The following is a 13,333-nucleotide window of genomic DNA, read 5'->3' as shown; positions in this document are numbered from 1 at the left end:
CACTATTCCATATTCCCTGTCATCGTACCAATTATGGCCAAAATTCTATTCTATTAAATTCTGAGTAGAATCGCACGTACCTATAATAAATCGTTCCAAAACATTGACCCTTTCTTCTCCTCCAGACGTGTTTTCAAATCACAAATTGCAAAGCAACTTTCCTGGTAGTCACGCACTATCACACCCACTTACACACATACACACACACACACACACACACACGAACACATAAATTCCAATAAATGCATACAAACTAATAGATTCGCTCGTTTATGTAGGTACTGTATGTATTTTTATTTTACTATTTTTTATTTATTGTTTACGCAAAATTAGAGCTATACCTACTATTTTAGGATTTTTTTTCCAGTTTACAGTTATTATTAATTTTTTCTCGTTTTCCTTGTACCTTAAAGACTTACAAATTAAGTTATATTTACGATTCTTGTACAGCACAAGTTACAAGTCTACCCACAGATGATTTTTTATTATGTATAAATTACAGGAAGTTCTGTTATTGGCTATGCTATAAGTTCTCATGTTTTTTGTATATTATTTAATGTAAACGCTGTTGAACTTCTCAATAAATATAAATAAATAAAAATACACAAGATAACCTCTCATATATTAAGTGATTATCTTATTGTTATTTCTTCGACTCGCAAAGGCGTTATGTGTCCTTCAAACCATTTGATCTTATACATTTCATCTCTTAATGTCCAGCCACAATGTGTTGCATCAAATTTGATGCAAGTGGATTCTGCCGCACACTGCCACATTGAATTTATGAAAGCCGCCCGTAACAAGCCATACGTCAACAGGGTTATTTTAGCTATTATAATCCGTTTGTTTCATTCTATTTTTCGATGTGGTAAATTGTAACTCTCACGTGGCACCACAAAATTGGTCGGAGACAGGAACCTGCCAACACAGGATTTGGCCGACCATTTTTTTTTACTGTCCTCAAAGGCAGCTATCGTACCATACAAGTTTCATACGATTTTTCGATAAAAAATTTTTGAATTTTTTTTTATATATTTGGTCGGACCGCAAAAACTGCCAGGTTAAGGTGAGGCCGACCAAGACATACGTCAACAGGCTTATTTTAGCTATTATAATCCGTTTGTTTCATTCTATTTTTCCATGAGGTAAATTGTAGCTCTCACGTGGTACCAAAAAATTGGTCGGACACAGAAACCTGCAAACACAGGATTTGGCCGACCATTTTTTTTTACTGTCCTCAAAGGCAGCCATCGTACCATACAAGTTTCATACGATTTTTCGATAAAAAATATTTGATGATTTTTTCATAAATTTGGTCGGACTGCAAAAACTGCCAGGTTAAGGTGAGGCCGACCAAGACATACGTCAACAGGCTTATTTTAGCTATTATAATCCGTTTGTTTCATTCTATTTTTCGATGAGGTAAATTGTAGCTCTCACGTGGTACCACAAAATTGGTCGGACACAGGAACCTGCAAACACAGGATTTGGCCGACCATTTTTTTTTACTGTCCTCAAAGGCAGCTATCGTACCATACAAGTTTCATACGATTTATCGATAAAAATTTTTGATGATTTTTTTATAAATCTGGTCGGACTGCAAAAACTGCCAGGTTAAGGTGAGGCTGACCAAGACATACGTCAACAGGCTTATTTAAGCTATTATTGTGAGGGGGCAGGTAGAGGAGCCTCACAGGGATGATGGGAATGAAAAGGCAGGATCCAGAGCGATGAGGGGTATTTATTATTTAAATAAAAAGGCACCTGTAACAATACAGGTTACGTGTTAACAGATAGGTATGTATAAAAATACTTTCGTAATTCAGAAGGTTAGAAATCAAATAACTTACAATATGTGCCTTGGTGATGATGTAGATATATATCTGGAAGGTGTGCAGGGCCACAAAACGAGCACTATACTGAACTGCACGCACTTATGAATTATTACGTTTACTAATAAAAATCACACTTAAACGGTCGTGTTTAGAAACTTGGGAAGTACAGTCCGTTAGATAAAATGATGTTTATCGATCAAAGTATGTGATCGAACTGAAAATAAAAATCATTGAATGGAATTTGGAATAGGATTTGAATTTCAAAAAGGAATTTAGAATTTGTATGGTGCCAGAAATAGTATGAAGGTCGATAGTGTAACGCTTCGTTACACGCACCGTTACACTACCGGGGTCGCCCTGGAAGGGAAAATCCTGGGGCTTATGGCCAAAGGATTTTTCCGTAATATAAATATAATGTAATGAATATGGGTATGAGTGATAAATTTAGAAGGTGGGGATGTTATATACAATGTTTATCATACAAGAGAGGCGATTTAAACATGCATACCAAAGGTCATTCATACATCATCTTATAAAATTTTGGTTAATTGTTTAACCAAAATAAGTTTCAATAGAGTACTCCTTTAAGTAGAGGACGTACTCATTAAATCGCTCTCCATTAGTATTAAGGCTTATTAATCAGTAACCACCCGCTGAATATTAATGAATCTAAATATAATATCTACAATAATGTGTACCTACAAAGAGTACGATTGTTGAAATTTATTCAACAAAATAATGCCGTATGGAATGTAGGATTACTACAAAATATCATAAGATAATTCCTTAATGGAATTAATAAATGTACTGTACGGTACGTATGTACCTAAGTACGTAAATATGAACGTTATGTCAAGGGAAGAAATATATAAATAAGTATTGTTCTAACTCTGGTAGAGTTAGCTTTGAATAACGTTATATGAACGTAATATAACGTTATATAAATTAAATAGTATAAATGAACGTATAAATTCGTACTAAGTAGGTATGTACGAAATGTAATGAGTCCGAAATGTATAATGGGGATGAGATATAATTATAAATGTATAACATTATATACAATATTTTACAAGTTAGGAGCTTAGGAGAAAAGTAGCTAAGTTTGAGCCAAATAAGAATCTAATTAAGGAAAAACAGTATATTATTTATTTTAGAATTTTGGGGAGAGGTTTAAGGTCTCTAATATGCCATCGTCCGAGCATTTTGCCGGACATGTCTTGTAGGACATATACTAAGGGTGATATTTTTTTTAGGATAGAACATTTAATAAACTTGGGTGCAAGTTTAGCAGAATAGTGTTTAGGAGAATTACTAATTGCGTAATTTCGTTTCCAGACGATGTCATTTTCGTTGAATTCGAAATGTTGGTGATGTTTATTATACGATGAAGAATTGGTTTGGTGCGCTCTCCAAAGACGGGCTTGTACTTCGGAGAAGACAGGCTGGAGAAGACCAAGATTATCAGCGTATTCGTCTCTGGGCGCGAATATAATATCATCTGTGAGATCAGATTTATCGTATGCTGATCCACATGTGACTAATTCGCGACCAAATACAAGGAAAGAAGGAGTATAATTTGTTGTTTCATTTACAGAAGTATTAATAGCAAATTGTATCTTATGTAGGTTGATATCCCAATTCCTGTGGTCATCCTGTATGAATGAGGATATTGCTGTGGTAACAACTTTATTATATCTCTCCACGGGATTTGGTTGGGCGCATTTAATTGCGCAATAGTGTATTTTTGGGATCTGATAGGAGTGGAATAAATCCGTTGTCTCTTGACTAACGAATTGAGGACCATGGTCAAGAATTATGGTCTGTGGGATTCCGTACACTAGGAAAACTAGGTTTTCTAGAATATGAACGATTACTGATGACGTAGCACGTTTAATCGCAAAGAGGAGGCAGTATTTTGAAAAACAGCAAGTAACGACAAAGATGAATCTGTTGTGTTTTAGTGTAGTAGGCAAGGGGCCGATCAAATCTATTGAAATGCATTGAAAGGGTCGAGAGCATTGCTTAGGTTTACCCATTAGGCCAAGTTTTAGTTGGGTTTGGTGTTTGCAAGCTAAGCAAGTCTCGCATTTGGCAATAAAATTTGAAATATCTTTGTACATTCCTGGCCAAAAATATTTCAATTTAACTTTATTGTATGTTTTAAATGTTCCGAAATGAGCGCAAGTTGGGGTGGAATGATTTTCTGTGATAATGGGTATTCTGTACTCTAGTGGGATAACTTCTTTCCAATTATACTCAGATTGGAGTAACGAAGGGGTTTTTGAGTATCGGTATAATTTATTATTATGTATTATGTAATCTGGAGTGGTGTTGGGGTTAGAACTGCATTTAGCGTAGATATTATTATACCAGTCGTCATTGGTATTAGAACTATTGTAGTTAATAACGTCTACTGAAGGTAAGCGTGATAAAGCGTCAGGGATTAGATGATCTTTACCACGTTTATGTTTAATTTCGAAGTTAAATGTAGATAGACGAATACTCCAGCGGGCTAGACGTCCGGTTGGATTATCTAGATGGAGAAACCATTGTAATGCGGAATGGTCTGTGTAGATTGTGAACTTTAAGCCGTTGTCAAGATAGCAACGCCAATGTTCTAGGGCTAGTAAGACACTTAAGAGTTCTCTTTCTGTAATTGAGTAATTTCTTTGGGGACCAGTTAGGGATTTGCTCATATAAGCAATGGGTTTCTCAACGCCATCAAATTCTTGGGTCAGCATGGCACCGATGCCGAAGCTGGATGCATCACAGTGGACTGCGAAGGGTTTTGAGAAGTCTGGGCAAGCAAGAACAGGGGTAGAGACTAGAGCTTCTTTAATGGATTTAAAGGCATTGTCTTCTAGTGATGTCCATTTAAATGGTGGTGCTTTTTTGGAAGTGGAGGTAAGTTTAGTTAGTGGTGCAACCTTTGTGCTGAAATCGGGGATAAAGCGTCTATACCAACTTGCTGTACCTAGGAACTTTTTAACTTCTCGAGGAGTTGTGGGAGGTGGGATGTTAAGTATTGCCTTAACCTTGTCAGGATCTGTTTGAAAGCCGTGTTCATTAACTATGTAACCAAGATATTTAAGTTCTTTTTTGAAAAATGAACACTTGGGGAAGTTTATAGTAATGTTGGCTTGTACTAGCCTTTGGTAAACTTTATTAAGTAAAGTGATGTGTTCATCGAAAGTATTACTTATGATGATAATATCATCTAAGTAGGTAAATACTGAGTTATCAAGGTTTTCAGAAGGGAATAACGCATCCATAAAGCGTTGTTGGGTAGCAGGGGCATTAGTCAATCCAAAAGGCATTACGCGAAACATGTACATGCCTTTTGAGGGTACATGGAAACTAGTTTTAGGTCTATCAGAAGGGCGTAGGGGTATTTCCCAAAATGCTTTTGCTATGTCTATCGATGATAGATATTTAGCATTTTTTAGATTATCTAGAATGTCAGAAATGAGTGGGAGTTTGTAGGCATCTTTGCGCGTAATCGAATTTAGTTTACGGCTGTCGATGCAAAAACGCCACGTTCCATCTTTTTTAGGAGTTATTATGACAGGGTTTAGCCATGGGCTTTCACAGGGTTCGATAACATTAAGCTTTAGCATTTCATCAACTTCTTTGCATAAAGCTTTTTGTTTCTCTGGAGAAAGCCTATAGCATCGCTGTTTGATTGGTGGATGGTCACCGGTATCTATGTGATGTTCAATGAGGTGGGTTCGTCCTAAGGGTTTGGTTTCTGTTGAAATATTTTTAAATTTTTCAATAATAGTATCTGAAATTAACTGTTGAGTTTCAGAAAGGTTGTCATAATTAGTGATGTGTTGGTCGCAGGTGGAAATAACTAGGGTATCTATATGTTTATCAGAATATGACGTTATGTCAGGTAATATGTGGGGAGCTATATTGAATTTTCTCCAAAAATTTGTGCCTAGAATCAAGGGTTGCTTTACAGTAGGGATAACATGAGCGGTAATAATAGCCACAATATTTTTGTACGAAATTGGTAGTTGAATTGTACCAATAGAGTATATAGGGTAGCCGTCGGCTACAGAGCCTACGACTTTATGGTCGTAATTTATGGTAAAATTGTGGGATAAGAGAATTTTATGGGAATTATTTCCGAAAATAGTTAAAGCACTGCCACTGTCTAAGAGGCCACATAAAGTTAAATTATTTGTCTGGATGTTGACATAAGGTCGTTCATCGTATGGATCTTGAGTGAAAAGTGCTGATGTAGTATTGTATGATGACATAAATAATTTAATGGTATCTAACCATTGGTTCCATTCTGTAGCAGTAGTTTTATTTAAGTTACTTTTCTCCTTTATGCGTTTTTTGGAAATTTATGGCAAACTGTACATTTTGCAAAAGTGACATTTTGTTTGCCACAGCGGAAGCATACTATATTTTTACTTGTACAAATATCTAAAGAATGATCGTTTGTTCTGCAACGCGGACAGGAGTAACGTAACGTAGAAGGTGGTGCTGTTACAGTATGGACCGGTTTATTAAATGGGAATGGTGGTATGTACGGTTGGGAAGGGGGGGTATGGTTAGAATCTTGTTGAATGTTGGTATAGTTGCTAGAGCTATAAGTAGAGGTAGTATTACAGCTTTCGTACCATTTGCACGATTGGAATAATGTGTCTATAGACGTAACATCTGTAGGAACTAATCTGGAACTGTAATAAGGGCTCATGTTTCTACGGAGGATATCTATTTTTTGTTTTTCAGAAAGGGGTTCATGTGATTTGGAAAAGAGGGCTTCCATGGCTGAAAAATACATTATTATTCGTTCATGTTGTTTTTGTTTACGGGAATGTATATTTTGTAGTAAGTTGTGGTCATGGTCATGCAATTCGAAATCTTTTAAGAAGTGGGTTTTAAATGATTTCCAATCTGTAAGGGTTGTTTTCTTTGACCTATACCAATCTAAAGGAGTGCCTGATAAAAAATCGTATATATATTTGTGTAAGCGTTTGTCGTCAATGTTACGCGCAATTGCAAACTCTTCGATGTTTCGAATAAAATCATAAGGGCAACTATCGCCTTTATAGTTAATGTAACGGTGCGTGTAACGAAGCGTTACACTATCGACCTTCATACTATTTCTGGCACCATACAAATTCTAAATTCCTTTTTGAAATTTAAATCCTATTCCAAATTCCATTCAATGATTTTTATTTTCAGTTCGATCACATACTTTGATCGATAAACATCATTTTATCTAACGGACTGTACTTCCCAAGTTTCTAAACACGACCGTTTAAGTGTGATTTTTATTAGTAAACGTAATAATTCATAAGTGCGTGCAGTTCAGTATAGTGCTCGTTTTGTGGCCCTGCACACCTTCCAGATATATATCTACATCATCACCAAGGCACATATTGTAAGTTATTTGATTTCTAACCTTCTGAATTACGAAAGTATTTTTATACATACCTATCTGTTAACACGTAACCTGTATTGTTACAGGTGCCCTTTTTATTTAAATAATAAATACCCCTCATCGCTCTGGATCCTGCCTTTTCATTCCCATCATCCCTGTGAGGCTCCTCTACCTGCCCCCTCACACTGGCGCCCAACGTGCTCAAACCCGGACCTGACAAGACACCCACCCGCCCTACGACGCTGAGCAGCCCGTTCCAGTACCTCCGTGCCAGCACCTGCTCCTACCCAACAACCGCAACCAGCTGTTCCAGTCCTACATTTTTCCTTTTTCTAACAATTTTTTTTTTATATTGTTTGTAATTGCTAGCTTTAAGATCTTTTCAAAATTCTAAAAGGTTATAGTCGACCCAACTCAAATTTTCGCAATATCTCTCGGCCTAACATCATTTTATTTAATTTTCTATTTTACAACCAACCTTTTATCTAATCCTCAACCGTTTAACCAAAATTCCCCCCTTAAATAACCAATTACATATACATCTATCATCATTCATCATCTTATACCAATTTATCTATATCTATTTTCTAATCCCTATTATGCCAGCGTCCTACGCTTTTTGTCGCGCCACGTAACAAAACTCTTAACATAGTGATTACACAAAACATCTATCACATACAATTACACAATCCAAGATTTCCACTGAAATCTCACAAATTGGTTTCAATCCTAAGTGTTTTTAAAACTCCTTGGAGTCACTGAAGTGCGAACCAATCCTGACTTACGGCAGTACTGTTGGAGATAATCCGATAGCTTATCCTTCACCCGATTAAATAAATATACACAACTAAGCCTAATATCACAATAAACTTCTCCTTTCGATTCAATAAAAAATAAAATTTAATAACTACATATTTTATTTATATTGATAACATCAATTATTCTCTTCGTAATAGGTATCCACTTTAATAAACAATGAATCCAGCACTATTAAATAAACCTGAACTCATCTATGAGCTCAAACTCAGGAACATTCAGTTCCCAGCCACCGCGCAGGCTGATGATTTAAGACAGCTCCTCACTCCAAATTTATTCGCGGACCCGTGTTCGAATCTCTCCAGCCCATATGATCTTGAACAGGATATCACCGAAATTAGCAGATGCCTCACAATAGTTTCTTCTCAGCTACAGCTTGCGACCACCAACCAAGCGAAGCACGATAGAATAGCGGTTTTCTTATTTCATTTATATAACAGAATAGAACGTCTCCATATTACCACTGAATTATCTCCAGAAATTATTGACAACTATTCGAAAATATGCGAATTTTTGTCAAAATGTCAAACAAAATTTAACATGTCACAACCGTCAACAACAACGTCAACTTACGCGTCAGCAACCTCTTTGATAGATGATTCCACAAATTTAGACCTACTTGCTCGAAAATTAACCAACCTCTCTGAAGCAAAACCAAGCGATTTTAAAAAATTCAACTATAAAGGCGATAGTTGCCCTTATGATTTTATTTGAAACATCGAAGAGTTTGCAATTGCGCGTAACATTGACGACAAACGCTTACACAAATATATATACGATTTTTTATCAGGCACTCCTTTAGATTGGTATAGGTCAAAGAAAACAACCCTTACAGATTGGAAATCATTTAAAACCCACTTCTTAAAAGATTTCGAATTGCATGACCATGACCACAACTTACTACAAAATATACATTCCCGTAAACAAAAACAACATGAACGAATAATAATGTATTTTTCAGCCATGGAAGCCCTCTTTTCCAAATTACATGAACCCCTTTCTGAAAAACAAAAAATAGATATCCTCCGTAGAAACATGAGCCCTTATTACAGTTCCAGATTAGTTCCTACAGATGTTACGTCTATAGACACATTATTCCAATCGTGCAAATGGTACGAAAGCTGTAATACTACCTCTACTTATAGCTCTAGCAACTATACCAACATTCAACAAGATTCTAACCATACCCCCCCTTCCCAACCGTATATACCACCATTCCCATTTAATAAACCGGTCCATACTGTAACAACACCACCTTCTACGTTACGTTACTCCTGTCCGCGTTGCAGAACAAACGATCATTCTTTAGATATTTGTACAAGTAAAAATATAGTATGCTTCCGCTGTGGCAAACAAAATGTCACTTTTGCAAAATGTACAGTTTGCCATAAATTTCCAAAAAACGCATAAAGGAGAAAAGTAACTTAAATAAAACTACTGCTACAGAATGGAACCAATGGTTAGATACCATTAAATTATTTATGTCATCATACAATACTACATCAGCACTTTTCACTCAAGATCCATACGATGAACGACCTTATGTCAACATCCAGACAAATAATTTAACTTTATGTGGCCTCTTAGACAGTGGCAGTGCTTTAACTATTTTCGGAAATAATTCCCATAAAATTCTCTTATCCCACAATTTTACCATAAATTACGACCATAAAGTCGTAGGCTCTGTAGCCGACGGCTACCCTATATACTCTATTGGTACAATTCAACTACCAATTTCGTACAAAAATATTGTGGCTATTATTACCGCTCATGTTATCCCTACTGTAAAGCAACCCTTGATTCTAGGCACAAATTTTTGGAGAAAATTCAATATAGCTCCCCACATATTACCTGACATAACGTCATATTCTGATAAACATATAGATACCCTAGTTATTTCCACCTGCGACCAACACATCACTAATTATGACAACCTTTCTGGAACTCAACAGTTAATTTCAGATACTATTATTGAAAAATTTAAAAATATTTCAACAGAAACCAAACCCTTAGGACGAACCCACCTCATTGAACATCACATAGATACCGGTGACCATCCACCAATCAAACAGCGATGCTATAGGCTTTCTCCAGAGAAACAAAAAGCTTTATGCAAAGAAGTTGATGAAATGCTAAAGCTTAATGTTATCGAACCCTGTGAAAGCCCATGGCTAAACCCTGTCATAATAACTCCTAAAAAAGATGGAACGTGGCGTTTTTGCATCGACAGCCGTAAACTAAATTCGATTACGCGCAAAGATGCCTACAAACTCCCACTCATTTCTGACATTCTAGATAATCTAAAAAATGCTAAATATCTATCATCGATAGACATAGCAAAAGCATTTTGGGAAATACCCCTACGCCCTTCTGATAGACCTAAAACTAGTTTCCATGTACCCTCAAAAGGCATGTACATGTTTCGCGTAATGCCTTTTGGATTGACTAAGCACGTTCGTAGCACTATACTGAACTGCACGCACTTATGAATTATTACGTTTACTAATAAAAATCACACTTAAACGGTCGTGTTTAGAAACTTGGGAAGTACAGTCCGTTAGATAAAATGATGTTTATCGATCAAAGTATGTGATCGAACTGAAAATAAAAATCATTGAATGGAATTTGGAATAGGATTTGAATTTCAAAAAGGAATTTAGAATTTGTATGGTGCCAGAAATAGTATGAAGGTCGATAGTGTAACGCTTCGTTACACGCACCGTTACAATTATAATCCGTTTGTTTCATTCTATTTTTCGATGAGGTAAATTGTAGCTCTCACGTGGTACCACAAAATTGGTCGGACACAGGAACCTGCAAACACAGGATTTGGCCGACCATTTTTTTATTACTGTCCTCAAAGGCAGCTATCGTACCATACAAGTTTCACACGATTTTTCGATAAAATTTTTTTGATGATTTTTTTATAAATTTGGCCGGACTGCAAAATCTGCCAGGTTAAGGTGAGGCCGACCAAGACATACGTCAACAGGCTTATTTAAGCTATTATAATCCGTTTGTTTCATTCTATTTTTCTATGAGGTAAATTGTAGCTCTCACGTGGTACCACAAAATTGGTCGGACACAGGAACCTGCAAACACAGGATTTGGCCGACCATTTTTTTTTTACTGTCCTCAAAGGCAGCTATCGTACCATACAAGTTTCATACGATTTATCGATAAAAAATTTTTGATGATTTTTTTATAAATCTGGTCGGACTGCAAAAACTGCCAGGTTAAGGTGAGGCCGACCAAGACATACGTCAACAGGCTTATTTTAGCTATTATAATCCGTTTGTTTCATTCTATTTTTCGATGAGGTAAATTGTAGCTCTCACGTGACCCAATAAATCTGGTCGGACTGCAAAAACTGCCAGGCTAAGGTGAGGCCGACCACTTTTTTTTTACTGTCCTCAAGGTCAGGTATCCTACCATACAAGTTTCATTCTATTTTTCGATGAGGTTTTTTTTGATGAATTTTTGTCCAACGTTTTTGCCATTTGTACAAAATCTGCCAGGTTAAGCCTAGGCCGACCAAGTGCGTTGGAATCTACTAAATGTCAGGTACCTCTACAGGGTAGGTATATTCTATTTTTTGATGAGGTTTGTTTCATGCAGCCGGCTCCCGGACTATAAGGCCTTTACTCTCTCATGGTCTAAACTCCTTTTCTCATTGTTACAGAAGACATCACGAACGAAGAAGGTTCAGCCCACGGCTCCCCCCGCCCGCGCTCCCCGCCGCGCGCCCCCACCCCTCCATCCCCCTCCCGCTCCTCGCCCCGCTCCCCTCGCCTGCACCCCGCACTCTACCCTCAACAACAAGACCCTCAGGACTCAGACCCCGACGTCGACGAAAGCGACGACTTCGAAAAGGACGAAAAGCGAGACCCCAACACCAACTTAGGAAAACGGAAGAAGAAGACCAGGACAGTCTTCTCACGATCCCAAGTATTCCAACTCGAATCAACCTTTGATATGAAGCGGTATTTGAGCAGTTCCGAACGCGCCGGCTTAGCCGCGAGCCTGCATCTGACAGAGACGCAGGTGAAAATCTGGTTTCAGAACAGACGTAATAAGTGGAAGAGGCAGTTGGCTGCCGAGTTGGAGGCGGCTAACATGGCGCACGCGGCGCAGCGTTTGGTGCGCGTTCCGATACTTTACCACGAGTCGAGACCGTCGGGGATGCCGCATACGCCGCTGCCGATGCACCCGCAGTTTTCGAACGAGCCGGGCGTTTACTTCCCTCAGCAGCCGCCGCAGCCTCTGCAGCCGCTGCCAGCGTCGCCGGTGACGTCGCGCGCGCCGCTGAGCAGCTTAGTGTAGTGTCAGGTGACGGCCGAACGGGCCGAACAGTTTTTGAGTGATACACCCGGTTCCTAAACGCCGCTAAAGTGAAGAAAACTTAAGATAAATGTGCTGTACTACCATACAAAGTGACGCTACATGGCATTAATGATAATCAACGCTATAGGATAGGAGCTGATTAGACGAACTTTAGCATTTCGTCAGAGTTGAACTCAAATCGATTACACACGCTCGATTGTGTATTTGTACAGTATAAAGTCTTGTATTGCATTTATGCCTGACATGATTAGCAGGTACGTGAAATTAAATAAGTTACCAATTTTTATGGAGCCAAATGTGTTTGAAAATTCATAACTCGTCAATATCTGTGAAGAACATTTTTGCATATAAAATTACATCAATAACAATATTTAAAACTTAGTGGTTGACAGTTTGAGGGACCCGGGAGTGTTGAATAAGATGGACTAGTCATATCATGAATGTCAAATGCCAAATCGTTAATGTGACATATATGTATAGGTATTGTAAGCTAGATTATGTCTTTTAAATGCCTATTTATGAAATCTTTCAAGTGCAGTGAGGGGTCGAGTCGCTCGCGACTTGTATCGATAGTCGAGTATTACTTGACCGCTTGCTGACCTATTGCAGACGAGGCTTAGCACTGTTGTCAAAATTGTCAAATTGATTTAAATAAATGTATTAAGTTATGCATGGTTATGTTTAATTTGGTGCAATTATTTGACTTTTGTAGCTAATGCATATTAAAATGGCAAAAACTGCATAAACATATCACTGAACTATTTTTTTAAACAACAAAAACTAATTAGTCAATTTTGATTCACTCCACAAATTACATGATATTGTACAATAAGATTTATTGGTGACTTTTTTATATTAATTTGACAATCGTAGACAGCAATACTGAAAAATAGGATACCTTTTAAGTAACTATTGCCTCCAGACCTCTAACAGTGAA

The 13,333-nt window shown here is 37.4% G+C and overlaps 1 protein-coding gene across 1 annotated transcript in view; it reads left to right on the top strand.

The window, feature by feature from the left end:
• LOC134675275 (homeobox protein HMX3-B-like) overlaps nt 1-12,375 on the top strand; it is a 33,263-nt gene extending 20,888 nt beyond the window's left edge. The window contains exon 3 of the mRNA XM_063533496.1: nt 11,735-12,375. Coding sequence (XP_063389566.1) covers nt 11,735-12,375 — 641 coding nt within the window. The remainder of the gene's footprint in view (nt 1-11,734) is intronic.
• The last annotated feature ends 958 nt before the right edge of the window (nt 12,376-13,333 follow it).

The sequence above is a fragment of the Cydia fagiglandana genome, chromosome 21 (genome assembly GCF_963556715.1).
Source record: "Cydia fagiglandana chromosome 21, ilCydFagi1.1, whole genome shotgun sequence".
Lineage (NCBI taxonomy): Eukaryota > Metazoa > Arthropoda > Insecta > Lepidoptera > Tortricidae > Cydia > Cydia fagiglandana.
The sequence above is the reverse complement of the archived record's forward strand: the minus strand, read 5'-3'. Positions and strand labels throughout refer to the sequence as shown.